The sequence below is a fragment of the Ornithodoros turicata genome, unplaced genomic scaffold, assembly GCF_037126465.1.
Source record: "Ornithodoros turicata isolate Travis unplaced genomic scaffold, ASM3712646v1 ctg00001296.1, whole genome shotgun sequence".
Taxonomy (NCBI): Eukaryota; Metazoa; Arthropoda; class Arachnida; order Ixodida; family Argasidae; genus Ornithodoros; species Ornithodoros turicata.
This window is the reverse complement of record NW_026999540.1, coordinates 1,373-26,948: the sequence shown is the minus strand read 5'-3', so window position 1 is coordinate 26,948 and position 25,576 is coordinate 1,373. Positions and strand designations below refer to the sequence as shown.

Genomic DNA, 25,576 nt, shown 5'->3' with positions numbered 1-25,576 from the left:
CCGACATTCTGTCTGACAATGTTTCGTCTATTGCACATGAATACAGATGAGCTCTGCTATAAAAGCTACCACACATGGCCATGGCTCGCCATTTCAGACCACGAAACCCACAATTACAATAATCTGATAAGGCGTGAGCTCAGCCGTGGACTAAGAATCCACGTGATGTCGATATGGCGTATCGCTGAAGTCGTTCATGCCACATATTTAGCTCACTAGATAACAACACACTTGTGGCCGAGCCTGGGTTATTTTGTGGATCTTGTGTCCCAGGTGCGATGTTATATGCGGCATGATGAAGCTCAACGATACACCATGTTGACCTTTAGTTGTGATCGTAGCATACAGCTGAGCTCATAACTGATCAGATGATTGTGACTGAGTTTCGCAGCCCCAAATGCATAGCTACGCACACAGCAATTGCAGGTTGATATAAAAAAGACAAGACTAAGGCCACCTTTAAAAGTGACACACTGCCGTTGCTTAGAATAAAAAAAAAGAGCTACATATACATAAATACACATGAGGAGGATCTAAAAAGTAGAGTGAGCATGTTTCTTCATGCTAGATATCACAAGTTTCGGAAGCCCGATGACAGGAGCAACAAAGGGCAACCATACAAATGCAAAAAAACACAACTCCTTTTTACAAATACACAAGTCCTTCACACTTTGCAAAAGCTTCTGACTAGAAAGCTGACTCCTGAGTAGACACTCCATGAAAAATGTTGAGTCTGAATATGAGAGAGAATATATATTCACTCAAAAATTACAACCCAAGGCTTCACCGCACTGTATATATTGTGCAGAGTAAAAACAGCAACAAAAAATGAAGCACTGGTGTGCCTCAACCACGGAAGCATACTAATAAACAGTTTCTTTGAAGGGAACTATAGGAATGCGCATGTAGGTGTCTCACTGCCCGAGCTAGCATGAGACTTATCAAATGACTGATCATAACACTGTTGCAACTATATATGTCTGACCAGACAAATGCATAATTTCTCTAAAACACCTTGTGTAGCACCATATGTGAGAGGTAACTGTATCAACCAACTGCAATGCAACTGAAAACGGAACAGAGGTCGAGAGATATCGTCATGAAATCTGCACCGCTACGCACAACAACAGCAAGAGATCATACAAATACGTGATGTTTCAATTGCTCTAAGAACGACGATTCGCTTTCATGATAGCGAATGGGACATTTTGTCGCGAGGGGAGGCTTGGAATGTGGTGCGACAGTTGTCACAGCAGAGCATGGTCTGGGGTATACTTTCAATGTTGGATCACACTCCTGTAGCAATTGGGGAGCGGCCATTTGTTGCTATTGTGGGAAGTAGCTTCAGAATGTACGTGCCTTATCATTAGACTTTTTTTTGTTCGCCACCTGTTTGCAAGAGCTAGTGTTCGAGGAATACCAAAGACAAACACGTTGTTCCCATCCTTTCAGTAATCAACAACCGCATACAACAATTATCCGTCCGAGGCCTCATAATATTCTGCTTATGTTCTTCCAATCTGTCAGAGTTTTTAATGCCCCCTGTAGTACATGTTGTACAGCGGAAACTAGAGCATTACAAATTTAAGCAGAAAGTTACTGATATGACCTTTGTCTTTGATAATGCTAGGACAGTAGCTCTTGAACGCAGGTGGGGAACAGACAAATTCAAGGCACATGCATTCAGAAGCGACTTCCCACACTATCCACAAAGGACGTCTCCCCCAGTGCTACAGCTGTGTAATCCAAGACTGAAGGGGAGGCCTCAGACCCCGCTTTATTATGACAACTATGACAACACTTGAAATGTACTCATACATCACCTTTGCGTTGTCTGTTGCAATAGTTGTGTGAAGCAAGTGCAAACAATTAGATCACAAAATCTGCAAATGGCACAGTCTGCTGCATCTGAACCTTGTCAGGTAAAGCTTATGGTGACGCTTATGATGACATTTTGGCTGCCCGTTCTGTCTTCCGGTCCATCCTTTCCTTTGCGTGACGCAGCCACGATTTTACTGCTTCTTCAACGTCTCTGAAGGTCGCATTCTCCTTGTGCTTTGCTGATGAGGATGTCACAGATTCTGAAAAAAAAAAAAAGTTACTGTTTGCAAAATCAACATTGCTTGTACTTATCCAGTGCTGTATGTGCTGTTTCGTGCACGCACTGCAGGCAACACAGTAGATTACAAGCTTTGTCGAGTTGCCATTTAAAATCTCGCTGCAAGGTATCACAGAATGTGCGCTCAAAGTATGATTCCTGTACTTTCCGCGCTCAAAAGACACACTTTCGCCTTGGCTTCAGGAAATAATTGCAATGACTGGTGCATTTGAAGATCCTTACCTCTCTATTGTCAATCTTTCTCATCAAGCTAGTTTCAAAAAGTTCAATAATAAAGTTATATACTACGTATTTAGGGGTTGTATATCATATGTCAACAAATGCAAACACCCTGCAAATAACCAGAACTTACCGCACAGTATGTCAACAAAGGCAAGGTCCTTGAAGGCTTGTTTGCCCCTTGCTCCGCACCAGCTGAACTCAGTGGCCAAGTTGTCGGTAAGTACACGTGAAAGAATCCGTGCCACTTGGTCCGCAGTGTCACGGCCTCCAAACTTTCCAAGGAAGGTACGCTGCGTGGTGAACGAAGTGAAAAATCTCATCACCAGCACATATGCACATTGTAGGTGACAATGTGATAAGGTGCATGCTGCTCATGCATCAATGAACAGATACAGCGACATTCTATTTTACGAACAATTCGACACACCAGTCAAAGTGTACACGAGTCTAGTCGATAACCTAACTGGAGAAACCTTCTCGCAGTAGAAATTGTACAGCACTATGCTGCACCAGGACAATATTTTGACATTGGTACTTCTGACGACATTTTAGCCAGTTATCCAACTCTAAGGAGGATGTTGAAGCTCACTACAAGTAGCCCAAGGTAGAAGGTCGAGTCTATAATTTGGTGTCAACTAACAAAGTTCAGCACTCGTCACGTACTACATACTATATAGTAAGAGATCAACGATGAAAGATGAAAGTCACTGAAAGGTTAGTTAGTCACTAAAAGTTAGCTAGTAAGAGATTCGAGCATTTATGGAATACTTTTGGAGCAAAGGCTTCCTAGGCATTTAAAATTTATTGGTGACGAAAAATTACCAATGAAACACGGTCTTCTTCATGAAAAACTATCACTACATTTCTTAGCCTAACACAACAGACCAGGACTTGGTAATGAAGGACGACATGGTACCAACCACTTGAGCCTGCTTTTGCTTTCCAACCCGAAGCTCCTTGTCGAACTCCAGAAAGTCGCTTAGGCTGTCGATGGGTTCATCAAATAGTTTTTCCTCTTCCTCCTCACCCTTGTAGCTGTCTAACTTTGACAGAATGCGCGTTAGAAGGCCCGAATGGTCTTGAACTTCATACCTGATGAAGTGGAGCAAGGACAGCACGCGTTTCTGAAAAGCTGAAAACACACACATACACAGTGTTACATGGACATGAGTGAAAACAGTGTTTTATATTGCTGTTTTACCTGTAGCATCAGCACTCCCTGGTAGTGTGTTTGTCTGGCCTTTATCTCGGTGGTGCGCCCCACTTCCTAATTAAAATTAAATTACAAACTTGATGTTACACAATGTTTACAATACAGAGTTGCATTTCAGCTGTATCAAACTCCCCAGAAACTGAACATCTGCTCTAAATCCATAACTTAAAAACCCGAGACTAGGGGACAAAAAAACGACAACATAGACAATATCTCTAACACAGCTGAAAGTTTACTCAACAGCACAAACATTTTAAGTTATGGATCTATACCACCAGCTCGGTTGCTACCTCTCTATCCTCTCGTTATCTGCTCTAAGTTCTTGCTCCTGCGCAAGTGTTCTTGTGACTACAGCAGGCCTTACAGGAGGAAAAAGAAAGAGACCAGTAGCACTATTCATGATATCCTTGTTTGTTTAACGATTCCACAAATTATTTTGCAGCTGTCCAAGCTGCATCTAAATTGTATCAGTGCAAGATGGATTTAATGCCTCAAACTAGAGCTGATAGAAATATGAACCTTAATTACCTACTTATCTGATCAACATACCTTATTCCTGGCATACGGTAAGATCAATAAAGTAATAATAAAATAACCAGTGCTTTAATGCAACTTCACACACAAAAAAGAAATCATCTATGGAAATATTACAATGTCATCAATTCACACTCACTTGAAACAAGCACAGGAGGTGACCTCTGGTCACTTCTGCACTGCTCATTGGACAGCCCAACATTGCTCATTCCGACATCAGATGCCGTGCCAAACCGGTCTGAAATAAAGACACGTCTTACTTTCATACGGTACAACTGTTTCATGTTGCAAGCATAAGCGTGTCCACGGAAAATACCTTGTACAGTGGTTACTGAACACCGCTGACTGCTGGATGAAGAAGCAGTGGCCGCTGATCCACGAATTATTCTGCATGTCATTGTGTCGTCTTCCTCGTCTGACATCCATTGGAAATGGACACAATGAGACAAAACAGAAAAAGGCAGATAGCCATTTAGTTGACTATTCCCCAATGAATTATAATGAAACACTTCAAAAACCGTAATGACATGATATAACGATCCGACATAAGCAGATGCTGTAATTAGTCATAATAAACGCAGCAGACTACAGCTTACCAGCACAGTCTGCATCACTGCCCAAGATGTTGAGTGCTGTGCCTCTGCTGTAGCCCTTCAGAGGTGTTTGTGATACATCACTGCAGCTGGACGTTGTGCTGACTTTTTGTTTTGGCAGGGCTGCAATGACCATTGCTAATTAGAGTCTGTTCATTTCCCCATAGGAGACTTGCAGTATGTAAAAACACTTCTTGGTGACACACACTGTGTCTGATTCTATGGAAGACCTCCTGTAGCCATAATCTTTTCTTCGATTGTAGACAACTCAATTAATTCATGTACTGCAAGTCTCATCTGTTGAGCACATTATCAGATGCGACTTGGAGGCACCTCCCCCCCCCCCTTCTAGTGTCACCCAGTGGAGATTTAATATCCGATTACTTCACAGTTACATAAGATGCACTAAGTACAGATTTTTGTATGTGCATAAATTCCACAAGGTACGAAGGAAAAACAGGTCGCCTTACTTGTCATATACAGTGGTGGAGTAGGAGGATCGGGAAGAAGGCTAGAGTCTTCATCTTCAGAGCTGCTAATGGTTCTGACGACACGCTTCCGCTTTCCGCGTCCGAGGTCTTGGTCTGTTGAAAGACTGTCAGAAGTGACTTCCGCAAGGGGAAGCCTCCGCCTTGCCTGTTCATAGGTGCCTGTAAAAATGTTAGTGTAGAATACATGAGTGAAAGCATTAGACATGTACGTCAAGCTCAGTTCAGTGCTTACAGAAGAGTCCCAATGGTTTGCATTTCTGTCTCGTCCAATTCTCAGTTGGCATTCTCCCTTCTTCAATTAGAGCACGTAGCTTTGTTGCGTTTCTTTCCGGGGGCCACATGCATACGCCACCGCCACAAAGCCAGTTGACATGAATTATTCCAATGCAGTCTTCTTCATCTGGGAATTTCACGATGGCAAAGGACTTTTCATCTACAAAATTCAAGTGAAGAGAAACTGACTTTGATATTGCACATACTGCAAGAAATGACTATTCACCTAAAATGAGGAGAAATTGACCTTGATGCGGAACGTCCTATGTAGTATGGTGCAAAGGAATAATGACATGCACAGTTTCTAAAGGTAGTCTCACGCATTTGAATTGAACACCTGACAGTGGCCACGACTGCAACACCGACATGCGTGACACTTTATAGATCCCAAGCATTGTTGACTTGCAAGGATAGGTGTAGAGGTCGTGCTTCTCGATGAATTTTCTGCCGAGTATGCACGCTTCTTGAGTATTGGCAGGACAGACAATGTTTAGAATTTCAACTATGGTGCCATCACTTAAAACACAAACAGAGTCTCTTCCATTCACTTGCAAGAAAAACTTTCCCTGAATTTGAACTTTCCTGTATTGAGAGCCTCGGCAGGTATCGAGCAGTGGCCCATCGTGGTGTTTTTGCGAAAACGTTGTTTCGTCATCTTTTTTTCTTTTGTCAAATTCTGCTACACTTCTTTGTTCAGTGATCCTATTTACCAGTTGCTCTAATGCTTTTTCAGGTTTCTTTTTCATGCTTTTTAATGTCTTCATGAAGTTCTCGAAAGGGAACGCAGACCAGCGGTCTAAAGGTCCATGCATTCGAGCATCCCCAGCAAGGTGTAGGAGTCCGTGAATGTTATAAGATGCAAGGTGGGAGCCGTATGTTGAGATGAACACCTGAACGAAGTGCTGGAGTAGACGTTCCGCATATTCCAAATAGACTTCACAAAGTGTTGGGCTTATAAGAATTGTTATAGCAACATGTAAAACCAAGTAGTTGGCATACATATCCTTTGGAAGAACCTGATGGAGTACAACAGGTCCCGTGTAGACGAGCATGGTTCTAAGCTCAGTGGCCTTCCATCTGTCGAGGTCATCTACGCTTCGTGGTCTCCTGTTGAAATCTAATGGCATGTGTGGACTCATGGCAATGTTTTTTTGTGACAGCTCTTCACGCTTTGCACTGCTGATCCTGGATGCAGATGTAGCTTTACACCACAGAAGCAGCAGCTTCCGCATGACGCCCAAACACACAAGATGCATGTACTCGAGCGGCACTTTGTGCACAAGATCAATGGCAATTTCCCTCAAAATCGTAGAACCAGTATGATGCTGTTCCTGTGCTGCAGCTCTAAATCCTGTATCATCCCTTAAGGGAGCATTCATTTCGGGAAAGCATACATGCCCATTCCTGTAAGAGCCCTTAGTTGTGCATCTTGTACAGCTAGAATAACCGGAATGAGATTTCACTGACAAGATGAAAGCCCTTGCTGGTGCGTCGCACACGAATGCCTCTATTTTGATAGGAACATGTGAGCCTCCTATTTCAACTCCATTAAGAAGCAACTCCTTTACTTCAGAAACAAAAAGCTTCAGGTAGTCGTTAGCATTGGATGGCTTCGTATGCCCAAAGTAAATACCGACAGGAAATGGCTCACTTTTCTCGCAGTTTACAACGTCACATAAGATTGGCCAAAACTGTTGTGTTGTGCTCTTTGTCAGGGGCAAGCCGTCGATGTTTACATTCAGTAGGAGGATATCTGGCAGGCTTAGTGCATTCTTCAACACATACCTCAGTCCTGATGCAAGTCCGAAATGGTGATACTTCCCAGGATGAATATCTTGAAAATCCGGTGAAGCACGAGGAGTTTTTAGCAGTGTTCTCGCTGATCTTGGGAGGTTGGAGAAACATGGATGTGTGTGCAAAATATGCAACAAGCCAGTTAGCTGGCTGTGTGTTACACCTGTCTCTACACTCCAAATTCTAAGTCTGGTGCAAAAGTCATTCGTGTTACCGGCGTCAGGACCTGCACAAACGGATGCCGAACTTTCAGTTTCATCAATTGGACGGGAACAAAGTTCCCTATCGTCGTGGGCATACACGAAGTCGCAACTCCTGTCATCTGCGTCACATCCTTCTCCTGAATCAATCACAGATAAACTTTCAGCACCGCTCTCTAACCAAGGTGAACCGTCGAACTGCGTGGAACTTTCCCCTGAGAGATTTCGGTGATCTTCTGTGTTATTGGCTATTTCAACATGCTGCGGATGAAAAACTACGTTTTCGGCGCCTCCAGGAATACTTTGTGGCAGTAGACTTGAAACACTTGAACCGGGGTTGGTTTCGGTAAGCGCGTCCACCAGCGCTGTTTTTACCTCGCGCTTGACGCGCCTGTAAACAGAACTCTTTGCCCACTTCGGCATTCTATCCGTCTCTCTCACTGTTCTATTGTATCTTAAAAGGAAAACTTGCCTGGGTTGTCCATCTTCGAGACTAGATTTATTTTGCTTGCGTTGTTCACACGTTTTTCCTGTTCCCGCGTCCAACGGCACAACAAACAAAGCCTATCCAGCCGCATCCACAGTCTCGTAATTTTCATTCCGAAAAAGGTCGAAAAGTTGAATGTGTTTGAATATCACACCAGGAATACGAGATATAAAATTATAATTGCATCTGCAAAATAAAAATTCCGCGCAGCGAATGCAACGGCTGGTGAAAAATTTGTTACATTGCAACGGCTGAGACCGTTCCTCATGGCCGCTATGCACCGCCCTCCGCTCACGCGATCGCCGTGGCGCCGTTATCCCGGCGATATCTCCAGGATATTGGCCGTAGCACATCGCGTGACGGACGACTTCGGGAACCCCGAACTAGTCCTGCACGGGACGTGGACATTGGGATCAAAATGGGACATCCCTGGGATTATATGTGTTGTCTGGGTGACTGAGTGGCGAAGTCGAATGTGCTGTCGCGCGCCTCACCACAGTTGGACGTTTATTCGTCATTTTTTCCCAATAACCAAACAAACAAAAGTTATCACGAAAATACCCAGTGTTGTAAACAATGCGGTCTCAGCTGGGATGAGCATTTGTCAACAACTTTCGCACACATTGCAATGTAACACACAATAGAAAAACCCACAGCAGAACAGGTCTCGGGTCAGCAGCAGCAGAGTTCATGCAAGCGATAAAAGAAATATAATTCTGCTCACCTGTCAAGACAGCCCTTATGGAAATGGACTTTGCCTGTCAATTGACTTTGTTTGGACATCCTTTGGGTTGTTTGGTATTTCTTTTGACTTTGACTTTCTTTGGACCAAGGCCCAAACAAAATCTATAGACCACCTTTTGCTTTTCTTTTGTTTGACTTTCTTTGGCCGGTTGCCCAAACAAAATCTATAGACTACCTTTGGCTGTTTTTTGGTTTGACTTCCTTTGGCCGGCTGCCCAAACAAAATCTATAGACCACCTTTGGCTGTTTTTTGGTTTGACTTTCTTTGGCCGGTTGCCCAAATAAAATCTATAGACCACCTTTGGCTGTTTTTTGGTTTGACTTCCTTTGGCCGGCTGCCCAAACAAAATCTATAGACCACCTTTGGCTGTTTTTTGGTTTGACTTCCTTTGGCCGGCTGCCCAAACAAAATCTATAGACCACCTTTGGCTGTTTTTTTGGTTTGACTTTCTTTGGCCGGTTGCCCAAATAAAATCTGCAGACCATCTTTGGCGTTTTTTGTTTTGTTTGTTTGACTTTCTTTGGCCTGCTGCCCAAAGAAAAGTTGTTGGCTACCTTTGGCTTACTTTGGTGTAATTTTGCCTGTGCCTTTGGATTTGTTCTAAGATAATTTAGTGATACGTTTTAGATTTCCTTTAGTTTAAGTTTGTTCAGCCACTTTGGAAACCCCCAATAATGTCATTGGCTTAACTTCCCTTGAACAGCCAAAATGTTTCCTGTAACAATCTTCTACCTTGAAGTAGACCGTACAAATAAAAGGCAGGAGCTGTACACAAAAACTTGACTGAATGTGAGATAGCCGTCACTACACAAGCTTTTCCAACATGAGAACACAATACGGCATGAACGTCACCACGTAAACTATTCCAACATAAGACACCTTTCGGCATGGATTATACAGAAAAAATCCAACTGAAGAGAAGTTGACCCTCATTACGCAAGCCATTCCAAGCTAACGGTGCCATTTGACACGATTTATGCACAGAAACCTGAACAAATAGAAGCTACAGGTCTGGATAAGAGCCGTTCCAACCTGAAGATACCCCAGCATGAATTGTGCACCGAAACCTGACCGAACATAAGCTATGTCTCACTACTGATGCCGTTCCAACATGAAGATACCCCGGCATGAATTGTGCACCAAAACCTGACCGAACATAAGCTATGCCTCACTACTGATGCCGTTCCAACATGAAGATACCCCGGCATGAATTGTGCACCGAAAGCTGACCGAACATAAGCTAGGTATCACTACTGATGCCGTTCCAACATGAAGATACCCCGGCATGAATTGTGCACCAAAACCTGACCGAACATAAGTTGGTATCACTACTGATGCTGTTCCAACATGAAGATACCCCGGCATGAATTGTGCACCGAAAGCTGACCGAACATAAGCTAGGTATCACTACTGATGCCGTTCCAACATGAAGATACCCCGGCATGAATTGTGCACCGAAACCTGACCGAACATAAGCTAGGTATCACTACTGATGCCGTTCCAACATGAAGATACCCCGGCATGAATTGTGCATCGAAAGCTGACCGAACATAAGCTAGGTATCACTACTGATGCCGTTCCAACATGAAGATACCCCGGCATGAATTGTGCACCGAAAGCTGACCGAACATAAGCTAGGTATCACTACTGATGCCGTTCCAACATGAAGATACCCCGGCATGAATTGTGCACCGAAAGCTGACCGAACATAAGCTAGGTATCACTACTGATGCCATTCCAACATGAAGATACCCCGGCATGAATTGTGCACCGAAAGCTGACCGAACATAAGCTAGGTATCACTACTGATGCCGTTCCAACATGAAGATACCCCGGCATGAATTGTGCACCGAAAGCTGACCGAACATAAGCTAGGTATCACTACTGATGCCGTTCCAACATGAAGATACCCCGGCATGAATTGTGCACCGAAAGCTGACCGAACATAAGCTAGGTATCACTACTGATGCCGTTCCAACATGAAGATACCCCGGCATGAATTGTGCACCGAAAGCTGACCGAACATAAGCTAGGTATCACTACTGATGCCGTTCCAACATGAAGATACCCCGGCATGAATTGTGCACCGAAAGCTGACCGAACATAAGCTAGGTATCACTACTGATGCCGTTCCAACATGAAGATACCCCGGTATGAATTGTGCACCGAAAGCTGACCGAACATAAGCTAGGTATCACTACTGATGCCGTTCCAACATGAAGATACCCCGGCATGAATTGTGCACCGAAACCTGACCGAACATAAGCTAGGTATCACTACTGATGCCGTTCCAACATGAAGATACCCCGGTATGAATTGTGCACCGAAAGCTGACCGAACATAAGCTAGGTATCACTACTGATGCTGTTCCAACATGAAGATACCCCGGCATGAATTGTGCACCGAAAGCTGACCGAACATAAGCTAGGTATCACTACTGATGCCGTTCCAACATGAAGATACCCCGGTATGAATTGTGCACCGAAAGCTGACCGAACATAAGCTAGGTATCACTACTGATGCCGTTCCAACATGAAGATACCCCGGCATGAATTGTGCACTGAAACCTGACCGAACATAAGCTAGGTATCACTACTGATGCCGTTCCAACATGAAGATACCCCGGCATGAATTGTGCACCAAAACCTGACCGAACATAAGCTATGCCTCACTACTGATGCCGTTCCAACATGAAGATACCCCGGCATGAATTGTGCACCGAAAGCTGACCGAACATAAGCTAGGTATCACTACTGATGCCGTTCCAACATGAAGATACCCCGGCATGAATTGTGCACCAAAACCTGACCGAACATAAGCTATGCCTCACTACTGATGCCGTTCCAACATGAAGATACCCCGGCATGAATTGTGCACCGAAAGCTGACCGAACATAAGCTAGGTATCACTACTGATGCCGTTCCAACATGAAGATACCCCGGCATGAATTGTGCACCGAAACCTGACCGAACATAAGCTAGGTATCACTACTGATGCCGTTCCAACATGAAGATAGATACATATCGTCGAAATGTTCGTCATGATGATACACTCTATAGGCGCGTTCCCAAGCACGCGATTTGCGGGGCGTCGCGACAGCGACTATTTTTTTTCTGTTCCGCGCAGGAAGAAGCAACAACAGGTTTCTCACAACCGTACGGTTTGGTTGTCAACATCGCTTCAGGTTCCTCTCGCATATGAATCGTTGAACGAAAGCCGAGACATGGAAAAATTGTCGCTCTCGCAAATCACGCGCTTGGGAACACGCCTTTAGAGTGTATCATCATGACGAACGTTATTGCGCTGCACGGCTACGCTACGCAGCATTCAACAAATGTTGCACAAATCAAAAATTAACAAAACATTTCATTAGCTGCCCGCTGCCCAACCCGACACCGCAAGTTGCCCGAAATATCGAAGTGTCTTCTTTGTTTGAATCTATTCACTGTGTTATTATCCGCTGTTTAGGCATGTGTATTATTAATAATATGATTAAACAACAGAACTGGAGTGTGCAATTTTATTCGGCGTTGTTTGCATATTTATAGTTACAGGTTCAGGTTGCGCCGTTCCTCTCCTTTAGTCGAGGCAAACTGCTAGTGCTATCGAAGCCAATCCAAGCCGCAAGCGAAGTGTAGGGTATTGTTTGCTTTGGTCGCCGCACGTGGTTTTGAATTGAGTGTTCATGTTGTGTGGTGTCCTGTACTTCACACGTTTCATTCACACAATTTTCTATATGCGTAACTACGTGCAACATGCACATTTTGGTGAAGTGGCCAGGCGTGAATATGCTGGACGTTTATCCCGTCGACAACCTGCAAGATATCGAATTAGGTTTAAGGTTTAAGTATTTCGTATGGCCCGGCCGTCCCGGCAAACGTGGACATCGCTAATCGGAAGACATTCCTCATACGGTGCAGCAAGAATGCAGACCCCTCTGAAGCCTTCTTCGTTGCTGCGGGTAAGTCCAGCGTGTACAGGGAAATATGCTTTGGTTTTCCAAAGCGCGAGAGGCCACACGTTTCCGCAACCAATTACACGTACGCCTCGAAGGGCGTATGGCAATTGCAGTCTCCCTGTTTCTGCCCAGTATTTCTTACGCTGTCTAAATCAACCGCAGACGTGGAATGGCGTGTCATTTAGCGCTACCAATTTAGACTTACCTACGGTTACCTATAGTAAAAAGACATTAATCGGTTCTGCATTATTGGTCCTGTTGTAGAACCAGACTCAGAACATCAATTTCTCATGTTTGATTGCTTCTTCATTGATTTGCTGCTGCCACAAGCCTAACTACTTGATATTCCACTAGGCCTCAGGGTGCACACTGTACACATTGTGCAGAGCACAACCGGAAAATAGAGGAGCTTGAGCATGCAAATGCCCGCCTGACAAAGAAGCTTCGCAAAGCCAAAGAGAAGTGTGGTAAGCTGATATATATATATTTTTTTACATATGTTGTGACAAACATGTAGCAGGTAATTATTTTCAGTCATGACCAACATGGTGGATCAAATGGAAAATCTAATCCGGACTGCCTCCAGCCAGAACGCTGCTGCTGTTACAGCAGCTCCAATGGTAATGTTTGTCTCACCTGTGGAACTCAGATTTTGATATTTTATTTGTGTTTGGTTAGTGCGGATGAGCCGTAAGAGTGTGCTTGGAAGATATATCATTTGAAGTTAACAGTTTGCAGGACAATACGTGTAATACCTCTTTTCTATGCAGCTGGACATCGGCTTAGGTGTTTGCGTGGACGCTGGTGTTTTGCACAGAATAGAGAGAAGCAGCAAAGGGGATAGGACAAGGTACGACTGCATAAGCATAGCTATCTCTCTTGCCCAATTCGCCCATTTTTCTCTTTTGCAAGCTTCATTGTTCCATTTTTTAACACGCTCTTTAATTTGCAGGCTGGCCCGTGCCCTCATTTAGGCAGTATTTTCTCCTGAGGAGATGATTGGGCGAACTTCATATGGGATACCATGCAACGCCCACTAAGGTGCTGCTCTGAAACCTGCAGTGGATGAGACACGGCGTGAAGCAGTTCTGGGTAAGGACCTCTTTCTGTCTTCATTACTGCAGGTCCATTGGCTTTTGATTTAGCCAAACTCTGGCTTTGTCTACATGAAGTAGCTGGTTACTTCTTAATCAGTTAATTTTACTCCTGCAGTGTCAACCTCGTGATTTGGCTTGCTGGAACCATCACATTCATGTGGCACACTTTTGCAATGCCATTGGCAGCAACAATCATGTTCTAAGAGTTGGAGCTGGACTGCCAGAAGTAGACCAAGATGGTAATCTGCACTTCTTTTGCACCATACAGATGCAAGAAAACAACAAGTCTGCGAGAGATCAAGGAGAGCGTTGTGTCCATGCTTTCGAAAATGAAATAATCACCCGTAATAAATTATGTGTATTATCAGTAACAGATGGCTTATTTGTCGTGAATACCAGGGGTACTGGGTGCTATTTGGGGAGCCAACGAGGTAAATTTGGGCATTATGTCAAAAGAAAATCAAATTAATGGCAAATAGGTGTCAAAAGAAAGACCAATTGAAGTCATAAAAGTGTCAATTGAATGGCAATTGCAAAAGTTCAAAAGAGATTCTTTTGACAAAAGTCAAAAGGAAGTCTGTCCCAAATAACCAAATGAAGTCAAAAGAAGTTCCAAACGTTTTTCCAAATAAATTCAAAAGCAATTCTATTGAATTTCAATTGCCTCTTTTGACTTTTTTCAATTGGAATTCTAAAGCATGTCCAAAAAATTTTTTGCAAGGGAGATAGCTTTGGTGAGACAAGTAGGGCGGATCCTGCAAGGACCAACACTCTGCTGCTGCAGACACCAAAAGAGTGAGGCACCAGAAGAAGGACGCGTTTTATGCACGAAGCACGGAAACTGGAATATCCCCTGACGATAGTCACTTGCACGAAGGTGGGCTGATAAGAAGATCCGTGGGGGGTCGATATGAAGTTCACACGCGTTTTGTTCAGGCGTTCAGACGCAACCACACGATCGATCTGGCGTTGAATGGAAGTTCACATGTGCTAGCGTAGTCTCCAGATAACCACCTGTAAAGACAGATAGCTTTGGTGAGACAAGTAGGGCGGATCCTGCAAGAACCAACACTGCTGCTGCTGCAGACACCAAAAGAGTTTTATTTGTTATTTGTTAAAGTTAGTATATATTATTGATATTATATTGTTATTATTACAAAAGTTATTTGTTATCGTATTTTGAATACTTTTTTGGGTATCTTGTACATCTCGGCGCATGTGTAACCAGGCTCCCCTCGGCTGCGCCGCTTTTTGAAACGCATGTGTGAATAAGGCCTTCAGAGCGTCTGGGTAAAGACGGACACCCATGCAACATGATTGAACACAGTGTAAACGCTCTTTCCCCTTTATTTCTTCTAAGAGCCGCAGTGCCAGACTGTGTTTTAAATTAACTCTGCAGCAAGCAGTACGTAACAGTCATCCCCAAACCTCATCTCCATCACTTCACAGCTGTGTCACACAAAATAGGGGCATCTCGGACCCAACAGATGGAGGAGAGGACTCCTACGGGACGAACAAGTAAAGGAGCCGTTGCACATGTCCCAGGCAGTCCGGATTCAGGGCACCGTCATAGTCAGTTCTCTACCATTCTGCTTCTATCAGTTGTAAATAAACGGTAGTACGTTCCTCATCCTGTCACTCGTAATCTCGCACCATTACACACCCAGCTTCCTCCACGTGAAATTTACACGCAAAAGACATACAGGGTGTCCTCAGTTAAATCCCAGGGCTAATAATTCGCGTACGGGTGCTCCAATTGCATAACTTTTTTTTTTACAAGATTATCTGTCCGGATACCATCTACAACCTGCGCACCGTGTTAATGAGTGGGAGGCGCTCATTATTGAAATAAAAATTGAAATGGTTTTGTGAAAAACATAACTTCTAAAGCAGGGCGCCGTCGCGCAGAAAGATGGTGCAGCCCATTTTGGGACAGTGGACACGTGGGACAGTGGACACGTGGGACTGTGGACACGTTTTCGATAAAAATCTGCCACCGAAGCGGGTCATTGTTGCCCTAATTAATTGGTTTCGGTTTACATATTTTTTTCGCGGCTGGTCGCGGTGGAACGCAAAAGCATGCTCTTCCACTCCCTTATCCACCAATGAATTACGTCTCTTGAGCTTACTTCGCAACGGGGAGTGCAGAAGAAAAAGTAACAGCGTCATACAGGCTTCGCCAGACTCCCACCCCGCGTGTCTGCCTGATATGCGCCCTTTCTGTGTTATGACTCGCACGCACAAAACACAGCCTGCGTTCCAATACCTCGCGCACGCGAAGCCGCCTGACTAGGCAGCTAAGTAGACCCATTTAGCTTGTCACTATTGGAACAGGCTTGCCTAGCCGAGGGCGCCTGTGGAGCCATCTCGTTGCTCACGCAAGATATGCGTACGGCGCAAGTGCAGCAGGACTCTAATGCGCTAAGTTTGTAGGACATCGTGCATAAACTGTCACCTTCACAACTAACATGTGTTGCAACTCTCTAACGCAGTTTTAAAAAACATACCACTATGTGCAACCTTTGCATTTAAAGCCAGCAGAAACAGCGGGCACGCTGGTACCGTCAACGCGCGTCTCCACCCCGGCTGTCAGATGGTGAGGCGTATAACTAGACTGCATCGATGCGCACTAGGCGGTAACCGACTGAATAGCGGGACTTGGCGAGATTTGGAACGAGACTTAACATGGCGGCACTTCCGGTTAGACTGGGTTAGATCGCTAGGCAGTCGATTAACCGGGTATTGGAACGCAGCCACAGTTATCGCACAGACGTTGATATCACATGCTTTTCCACTAGCACAGCACTGGCCAAACGTTTTCTTCAGCACTACCCGTTGCGAAGTAAGCTCAAGAACAGGGAATTCATTGGTGGATAAGGAGCGGAAGGAGCGTCTTTGCCGTTGAGGGCGACCAGCAGCGACAAAAATATGTAAACCGAAGCCAATTCATTACTGCAACAAATGACCCGCTTGGGTGGCACATTTTATCGAAAAGGTGTTCACTGAAGGTTTTTCATGAAACGCATTTGAATTTTTATTTGAATAATGAGCGCCTCCCACTCATTCACACGGTGCGCAGCTTGTAGGCAGTATGGGACAGATACTTGTAAAAAAGAAAGTTCTTGGATTGGTGCACACCGTTCACGAATTATTTAGCCCGGGGATTTAACTGAGACACAAGGTATGTCATTACGCATAATATTGTCCGTAGAAGACACCAGGATGTATTCTGTGTATGTATCTCACGGTGTAAATGAATTTTCTAATTTATTTTCGCTTAACGAACAAGCTGAATAACTTTGATTCCGCTGTGGCGCTGGCCAGCCTGCTTCCGGTAATGTCTACTCCTGCCCAAGTCGCGTCATTTGTCTGGCTTGCTTTCCGTTTCACGAGATTGCCACATCATTAAGACAAATCTCGGCACAGTTCCCTCTGAAGTCGGCGGGACGCATGGTCCCCCCCCCCCCCCCCCCCCCCCCCCCTCCCTGCGATAGTCGTGACGTAGCCCACCTAAGCGTTGCCAACTACGGCAAGCAGTTCCACAGTCACCACCACGTCGGATTGTGTTTACAGAGAAATACACCGGTGTGTACGCGAAGGCTTTGTTCGTCCTGCATGTGAGTTTTTGTGTTCTTTGAAACTGGCGTTCACGGGTACAGGTACAGCTATTTAGGCTTCGTTCAAACCCTGAACAGTTGTACTATGAAAGACCAGACGAAGTATGCTACCGGCACTGGAAAGAAACATTCTATTGTTCACTTCAAGCACTGTTGTTGTTCACTGTTCAAGCAGTGATTTGTGTTCACTCTCATTCAATATCAGTCGATAAGGAAATATGGTGCGAGTGCATTTCTTTCAATTGCGCACGTGTTGGACGTGATATTATAAATATGTAACCTACCTTACCTCTTCAGTCTTTGGATTCGTAAGTCTTAAGATCAGAACGTGTATGACTCTATTGCGATATTTTACGTTTTTCGGGCTTTCTTTCGATGTATAAACGTTCACTAATAAATACATACAAACCATGATTTCATGATTAGCTGCTCATAGTCTTAGCATTAAGGCATAACACCGCAACCATGAAGCACATGACACCACAAACCTCATAGCACACTCAGATTTGATTGCAAATTTCACACCTCTGTCCGTGTCTTATTGGCGTGGTCTCGTCGGGGAACGGGAAGGTAGGAACCTACTTGGGCCGTTGAATCTACCGAAAAATTCGGCGTCTCCCCCGTCACTCTTTGCACGTTTGTTAGCCTTTTGCTGATGTCTTGAGTGGCCGTGAAAGCATTGTTTACAGGAGGCGTGCAACCTGTATATGGTCCGGATGATACGCATGCCTTTATCTGATAACGCGTACATTCTATGTCTTCTATATCTATCTATAAGTTTTCTTGTGACAGGTTTATTTTTCTCTCTTGTGAGGCCACGGAATACTGGAAACGTCACCAAGCGTCATCAAGCGTCACCAAACGTCACCAAGAAAGCAAAGGCACAAGATATACCGTGGGAAGAGCTTCAGGCGGAGTTACTTTAACCCCCCCCCCCCCCCCCCCCCGCTCCCACACACACTGCACAGGTTAACTACGATCATTGGTTTCGCGCAGAAACTGCTTGTTTCAACTACCACACGCTCTAGGCAAATATGAAGCGCTTACGGAGAGTTTTTGCACTGCTTTTAACCTCACCCTTTCGATACAGCGACATATGAAGACGTGACACATTAGCGGGAACACATTATGATGGGGGAGAAAATAGGTGCTGAGGACCCGGTCAGTGTTCCTGTGTCTTTTGGCTCATTCTACTCGCGCATGTTTGCCTGTGTATCTCTCGAACGTTTTCTGGGTCGTCTATACGGCTTCCAGGACATCGATACATATCGGTTACATACATATACATGTTGCCGGAGGTTTTTGAATATATAGAGCTCTGGTAAATAAAATTTTTTGCTGTGTTCGAGAATTCTTGTTGTGTCGTCTCTCTCCCTCCCCGTCCCGGGTACCGCCTCTCTCATCATGCACCAGCTTGTCAGCGCCCTGTCACTTCTTTCGACAGACGGTGTATTGTAGAGGAGCAAGTAGATTCATTCTAAGCCTCCTTTCACTGGTCCAATTATTGCGGAAAACTATTGCTTCAACGAAGACTGTACCATAAAGGAGAAGAACGACGGCAAGGACACCTATTTTACACTGGTTGCTCATATCGATCCGACAGAGATGTTGAAGTCTCAGTTGCGTGGCATGGGGTACATGCAGTTAGATGGAATTGTCCACCCGTATAGTGTTGGGCCGCAGCAGATAGCCACTTCACCCATTGTAAAAGCCGTTGAAAAGTTGGTCACCCAACGTATCGAGTCTGGCCTGTACGTCCGTGGGAGGAGAGTGGCGAAGTTCAGAGCGAACCTTCAATGCGGTGATGGTCCTTGTTGAAACGTGTTGACAATTGCCGTGTCGACTCTCTTGCTGTCAAGTTCCTGCTCAAGGATCACAAAACTGACATGCCCCTCCGCGTTGTTGTTAGCGAGCGTGGCGCATGGCAGAGGTGTGTATCCGATTTCCTCCAACGTGTTCTCAAAACTTTGCCACTTCCCGGTTCCCTGTCTTTACGTAACTCCATGGAATTGATTGATTCCCTTAGACAATTCCATGGCACGCGCCTCAGCATGTTTTCCCTTGATATCAAGGATCTTTATTACTCTATGAATATCCCACTTCTTCTCAAGCGTATTTCAGATGTAATTGACAACAACTTGATTATGTTTGCAGTTTTGTTTGAACTCTGCAGGTATGCCTGTTGTTGATTTTTTGACTATTCTTCGGTCCTATTTAACATCCACCGTCATCAGTTGGGATAATCAGTCTTTCATTCAGGCTGAAGGTGTATGTATTGGGTCATCGGTAGCGCCGGTTTTGGCTGAAATCTATTTGAACGTTCTCGACAACACGATTCGGTCTTTCATCTCCCGTTTTGATGATGGTGTGTTATTTGTCCGAAGATACGTAGATGACATCATTGTTCTTTTTGATCCCAGTGTCTATTCAACGGAGAGTTTGGTCACCACCCTTACTTCCTTTGCCCCCGAGCTTAAATTCTCTGTTGAGTACCCCTCAGACAGTAAGCTGAAGTTTCTTGATTTAACAATTTTTTCTCTGTCAGACATTTGTTGGTGTTACGGTAAGGATGGTGCCAAGCCTCTTCTGCCTCGTTCTAGCTCACACTCTAAGATTGTCAAATCCGGTATTATATCATCATTGTTGAACGCTTCTGTGACAAAAAGTTGCTTCCATCATGTCAATTTCAGTTTGTTGCGCCAATGCTCCAGATTATGTTCTGCTGGGTATGGTTATGATGTCATTTCTGCTAGGGCTCTTATGTTGTTTCGAAAGCTATTTTATCACAACACTTGTTCTTCAGATGTCCCCCAATCTCACTCTGGTCAAATTGCTGTCATCCCGTACCATCACTCTGTGTCGCACAACATTTATGCAGTCGCCAAGGATTTCGGCATAAAGATCGTTTTTTCAAATGCTTTGAAGCTAAGCAAGTTAACACCATTTTCTTCTGTTTTCAGGGATGCAATGTCAAGCACCGTGACCCGCTAGTGCCCTGTAACCGCTCTGTTGTCTATTCTATCCCCCTTGAATGCGGCTTTTGCTATGTAGGGCAAACGGGACGCTGCCTCAATGACCGTTTACGGGAACACTCGCGCAACAATGAACGGAGCTTTGTGTCGAGCGAACTCGTGCAGCATCTCCGTGAATGCAGAGGCTGTAAGCCGGTTTTCCCCGAGACCCAAGTTTTGTGCAAAGAAAAGAACACTTTGCGTAGGTTGCTCAGGGAGACCTGTGAGATTAGTACACGTGGCAACTGCGTAAGCAAGCCTTCCCTCCTTCCTCTTCCTCCTCTCCGGAGGTTTTTGAATATATAGAGCTCTGGTAAATAAAAATTTTTGCTGTGTTCGAGAATTCTTGTTGTGTCGTCTCTCTCCCTCCCCGTCTCGGGTACCGCCTCTCACACCGTCTGTAGCCACTCTTTTGGAAAAGCTCGTCGGAATATGCATCAACACCTTTCTCCAAGGGCATATTTCTCAATAAGGAGGTCACACAGCCTTGAAATCCTATACATAAAAAGAGAAGCGCCAGGATACATCCAGCTAATATCTGTCTGAAAGCAGCGTATCTGAGATGCACTGTCGAGTCTAGGACGCTTTGCTGTAGGATACTTCCAATGAAAACGCCAGCGGTGGTCTGAAAGCTCCTTTCTTTTCTACGTTGTATTTTCCAAAGACTGTATGATACAAGTACACACGTGAGAAGCGAGCCGAATATCGCTGACCACACATGCCAATCAAACGGCAGCACCAGGGCAAGTTCTTTTGGCATCGGGTCGGCCTCTTGACGAAAAACGAAAACCCACCGGTGTCGAAACGCCCGAGAGTAATCGCATTTGCGTACCAAACCGACATGTTGCGGTGCACACGTAGGACCGTAGCCTCGTATCGTGATGATATGTAGTGGTAATAAGATACTGAATCGAACTTTGTAGTGGTCTTGATCATGGACCACTTGATGTTCTTCACCCGAAAGGTGCTCAAGAATGTCTTCACATCTGGGTGATCTACCTAAGCACCTTCCGGGTATAAAACGTACCTATGAGTTCCTCAGATAAGTGTGGATCGGAAAATTGGACTTCGACAATGGGTGATAGGCTTGATCGACCATACATCCACCACGTATGTGTTTCCCTTGCTTAGAAACACGTGAAACCAGCCAATTCGTGAGACAAACTTCCGTAGGTGTTTCATTTTCCATCCTGATACTCTTCCAGACGACGACGTAAAGAGATTGTAGGGCGGGTGCAGAACCAATTTACGTGCTAAAAACCCTTTGTGGAATGCTCCATGAGAACTCGCCCAGTCCTTATCACATACGAAATGAATAACACGGCCGGTCAGGCGAATTAAATATTCGTTGTGGTTGGTGTGACGAAAGTAATACCGGGCCGCACTTGTGCTTGTCCACACACTTAGTGGTTCACTTTCGGCAATGTCTAGTCATACCTGCCCAAGTCGTGGTGTCCGGCTTGCTTTCCGTTTCACGAGAATGTCACATCATTAAGACAAATCCCGGCACAGTTCCCTGTGAAGTTGGCAGGACGCATGGTCCCCCCCTCCCTGCGATAGCGTGACGTAGCCCACCTAAGCGTTGCGAACTACGGCAAGCAGTTCCACAGTCACCACCAAGTCGGATGGTGTTTACAGGGAAAGACACCGGTGTGTATGCGAAGGCTTTGTTCGTCACTGCATGTGAGTTTTTGTGTTCTTTGAAACTGGCGTTCACGGGTACAGGATCAGCTATTTAGGCTTCGTTCAAACCCTGGACAGTTTTGCTACGAAAGACCAGGCGAAGTATGCTACCAGCACTGGAAAGAAACATAGTCGATTGTTCACTCTCATTCAATAATCTGTGGATAAAGAAATATGGTGCGAGTGCATTTCTTTCAGTTGCACACGTGTTGGACGTGACATAACAAATATGTAAAAGATACATGTGACATGGTGGCAGCGGTGTTGCGTCGATGACGTGGCCAGCGTTCGAAGCGAAAGGATTAGCCCTAGCTGGCAGAAGTTCGCAATGGAAACGACTACTACGCCGATGACTTCAACGTTGGTAGCAGCAACGATGACAAGTATCCTGCCTCCACCCAAGCCACTCGATGTTACCGGCGATCTTTCGAAAGCTTGGAAGTTGTGGAAAGGCGATTTTAGACTCTTCTCTACAGCGACAAATCTAAAGGCGCAGCCAAAGGAAGTTCAGGCCGCGACCTTCTTGGTTACACTGGGTGAAGAAGGAAGGAAGATATGCAATACGCTACAGTTTGAAACCGAAGCGGACCGTGACGATGTCGACAAGCTTATCGAAAAACTGGAAGAGCACTGCAAACCGACGCTCAATTTAACGTACCAGGAATTTCTGTTCGGATCGCGAAACCAGAAAGAAGGGGAGCGATTTGACGAGTGGCTGACAGAGCTTCGGATACTCGCTGCTAGCTGCGAGTTCGAGACCTTGGAAAAACGCATGCTGCGAAGCCGCATAATCCTTGGAGTTCGCGACAAGAAACTTCAGCAAAGGCTGATCTCGGAAAATCCGTCATGTGAGAAGGTTATAGAATATATATATATAGAATATATATACATATATATAGAATATATATATATAGAAGTCGGATGAGAGAGCTCAGCAAGCAGCAGTTTGACGATATCCAGAAGGAAAAAGATGAAGTGAAGGACGTTCACGCGATCACGAAGCGAACAAGAACTTGTTCGAAGTGTGGATATATGCACGATAAAGATGCATGTCCGGCGCAAGGCAAAGAATGCAAGAGTTGCGGTAAACTTAACCACTTCGTCAGTGTGTGCAGAAGCAAAGGACAACGAAAGAAATATAGAGGGAAGCCGAAGGCAAAACAAGTCCTTGAAGTGGAACGTGAAGAAGACACTTACTTCTTCCAAATGCTGTCCGTAAATAACGTCGCATCGAGCGATCTCTGGTCTGCTGAGGTTACGATCGAGGACGTAAAGCTAAACCGCAGAGTAGACACTGGTGCCAACTGTTCCGTCATATCAGCTGGACAGTTGAGTAAAGTCACTGACAAGAAGACTTCAAAATGCAACGTTACCTTGAACACCTTCTTTGGCTTCAAGCAAAAGGCCGCAAGCAGGGTTCCTCTGCAAGCATCATGTAACGGCCAAAGCAGAAAGGTGCTGTTCTTCGTCGTACCACAAGAGGTACTGCTTACCCTGAGTGGGAAAGCGTCGGAAGAACTAGGTCTGGTCCAGCGCACACTGCATTCGGCAGTTGCTACAAAAGCAAGCGACGAACATCACTTATACGGACCAGCACAACCTTATCGCGACGTCTTTGAAGGCCTTGGAAAGCTAAAAAGGGTACAGTACCACGTGAAGTTAACACCCCATGCAAAAGGAGCTGCAAAACCAGCATGGCGGATTGCCGTTGCACTGAAAGACAAAGTCAAGCGCGAACTCGACCACATGGAAGCCGACGAAGTAATCGCCAAGGTGACGGAACCTGCCGAGTGGGCGAGCAACACGGTGGTCGTGGTCAAGAAAGATAAGGTCAGGATCTGTCTTGATCCCGCAGATCTCAACAAGACGCTCCTTCGGGAACACTACCCCATGGCCACACTCGGAAGATATCGCGCCGCGTCTGGTAAAGGCAAAGTACTTTTTGACACTTGACGCATCGTCTGGCTTTTGGCAAATTCAGCTCGACAAGGACTCCTCATACATCTGTACTATGAGCACACCGTTTGGGCGATACCGTTTCCTAAGGATGCCGTTTGGGATTTCAACAGCTCCTGAAGTCTTCCAGCGAGCTATGCACAGGGTCCTACAGGATCTCGACGGTGTCGATGTCGTAATGGACGATATCCTTGTCTGGGGAGGGACCAAGGCTGAGCATGATCAACGCCTTATGAGGCTGCTGGAGCGATGCAGGGATGTAAACCTCAAACTAAACATAAGGAAATGTTGTTTCCTTCAACAGCAAGTACGGTACTTGGGACAAATGATCACGTCAGAAGGACTTCCTGTGGATCCAAGGCGAGTCGAGGATATTCTCGCCGTTACTGAGCCAACAAATGTCAAGGAACTTCGTACCTTCCTGGGCATGATCAACTTCGTGTCAAGATTCATCCCCAATGCATCACAGGTGTCGGCACCGCTACGTGAACTGCTCAAAACAGATACAATTTGGGAATGGTCAACCGCTACCATGGCTACCATCCAGTACGACAAGTCTGCAGCTTCACTCTGGTTTTGTGCACATTTGGACGTGTTGAATGCCGCAGCATGGGTATTGCTGTGTTCTAGGCTGCACCAGTCGATCTTAAACAAAAGCTGAAAAGAAAGACAAAAGGAAATATTTTATTTTATTCCGTGCTAGCGCCGCGAAATAAATGTGGGTATGAGCGGCATGAGCGGCTTACAGATATGGACAGTTGGATAGAGAACAGCAGAAAGGAGTGGGGAAAGGGGTTTCCTGTGCGTCCTGGGTCGATATCAGGGGGAACTGTTCCGACATTCGTTTGGAAAGTCATCGGAAAACCAGAGAAAATCTCAGGCAGCAGACTCGAACCCACCACCTCCCAGTCTTCAGTACGACCATGGCTACCACCAACAAGCGGGACACCTTAACCCCTAGTCCATGCCACTGGTCGATCCCTAGAATCTGCGGGGCGTGATTTCACACCCTGGTTCGGTGCGTCTCCGCGGTTAGTACCAAAGGAGCATCGCAATTCATAAAACGAGTTGTGCGACTGCAATGGGTCGAACGTAAGCTTTAAGAATTGGACTAGGATTCAATCGCCTTTGGCGCTGACTGTCTCGGCCCTTACTTAAGAAATTAGAACATCACGCGCGCATACAACCGCAACCACATCATACAATGAAAACCACACACAAGATGAAAGGCAAGGTTATATGTACCTCCGAAACAGGGAATAGCAAGCCGTTTCTGTCTGACTTTCCTTGGCAAGAAACACTGCAGAATTAACGCGAATCTTTCGCGCTATTTCACCAACAGCGATGGCTGTCAGTCCACGTCAGACATTACAATTGCGTCTGCGGAGGGGAAAGAATCCGCAGATCTGCGCATGCACTGTGAGTGGGTGGATAAATAGTCACTTTTCTGGATTGTAGCGCTATGGATAGCGCTGAGGTTACGGAAGCGCCATGAGATGCGGCTACTTTCGCCGCGCACCTTATGCGAAGATTCTTTTATGCCATGCGGTTGTTTTTTGTTGTTCTTTTTTATTTCAGCTTGA

At 45.3% G+C, this 25,576-nt stretch overlaps 2 protein-coding genes and 1 long non-coding RNA gene across 3 annotated transcripts; 2 read left to right on the top strand and 1 right to left on the bottom strand.

Annotated features, from left to right (window-relative positions):
• Positions 1-244: 244 nt before the first annotated feature.
• LOC135376782 (uncharacterized) lies at positions 245-5,754 on the bottom strand. The gene is made up of 10 exons (XM_064609261.1): positions 5,672-5,754; positions 5,405-5,605; positions 5,152-5,331; positions 4,685-4,804; positions 4,405-4,503; positions 4,228-4,326; positions 3,543-3,608; positions 3,262-3,473; positions 2,472-2,631; positions 245-2,081 (listed from the first exon to the last, which is right to left on the bottom strand). The coding sequence occupies exons 2-10, from the start codon at positions 5,511-5,513 to the stop codon at positions 1,942-1,944; spliced, it is 1,185 nt and encodes a 394-aa protein (XP_064465331.1). The 5' UTR covers positions 5,514-5,605; positions 5,672-5,754; the 3' UTR covers positions 245-1,941.
• Positions 5,755-12,604: 6,850 nt separating this feature from the next.
• LOC135376784 (uncharacterized) lies at positions 12,605-13,469 on the top strand. The gene is made up of 4 exons (XR_010417845.1): positions 12,605-12,632; positions 12,984-13,096; positions 13,164-13,249; positions 13,400-13,469. It is a non-coding gene; the product is annotated as an uncharacterized LOC135376784 (long non-coding RNA).
• An 8,944-nt stretch (positions 13,470-22,413) lies between these two features.
• Positions 22,414-24,606, top strand: LOC135376783 (uncharacterized protein K02A2.6-like; the record flags this gene model as incomplete). Its single annotated transcript, XM_064609262.1, has 4 exons — positions 22,414-22,885; positions 23,101-23,972; positions 24,019-24,252; positions 24,298-24,606. Coding segments are annotated over exons 1-4 (1,887 nt in total), but the record flags the coding sequence as incomplete, so codon positions are not given.
• Between the last annotated feature and the right edge of the window lie 970 nt (positions 24,607-25,576).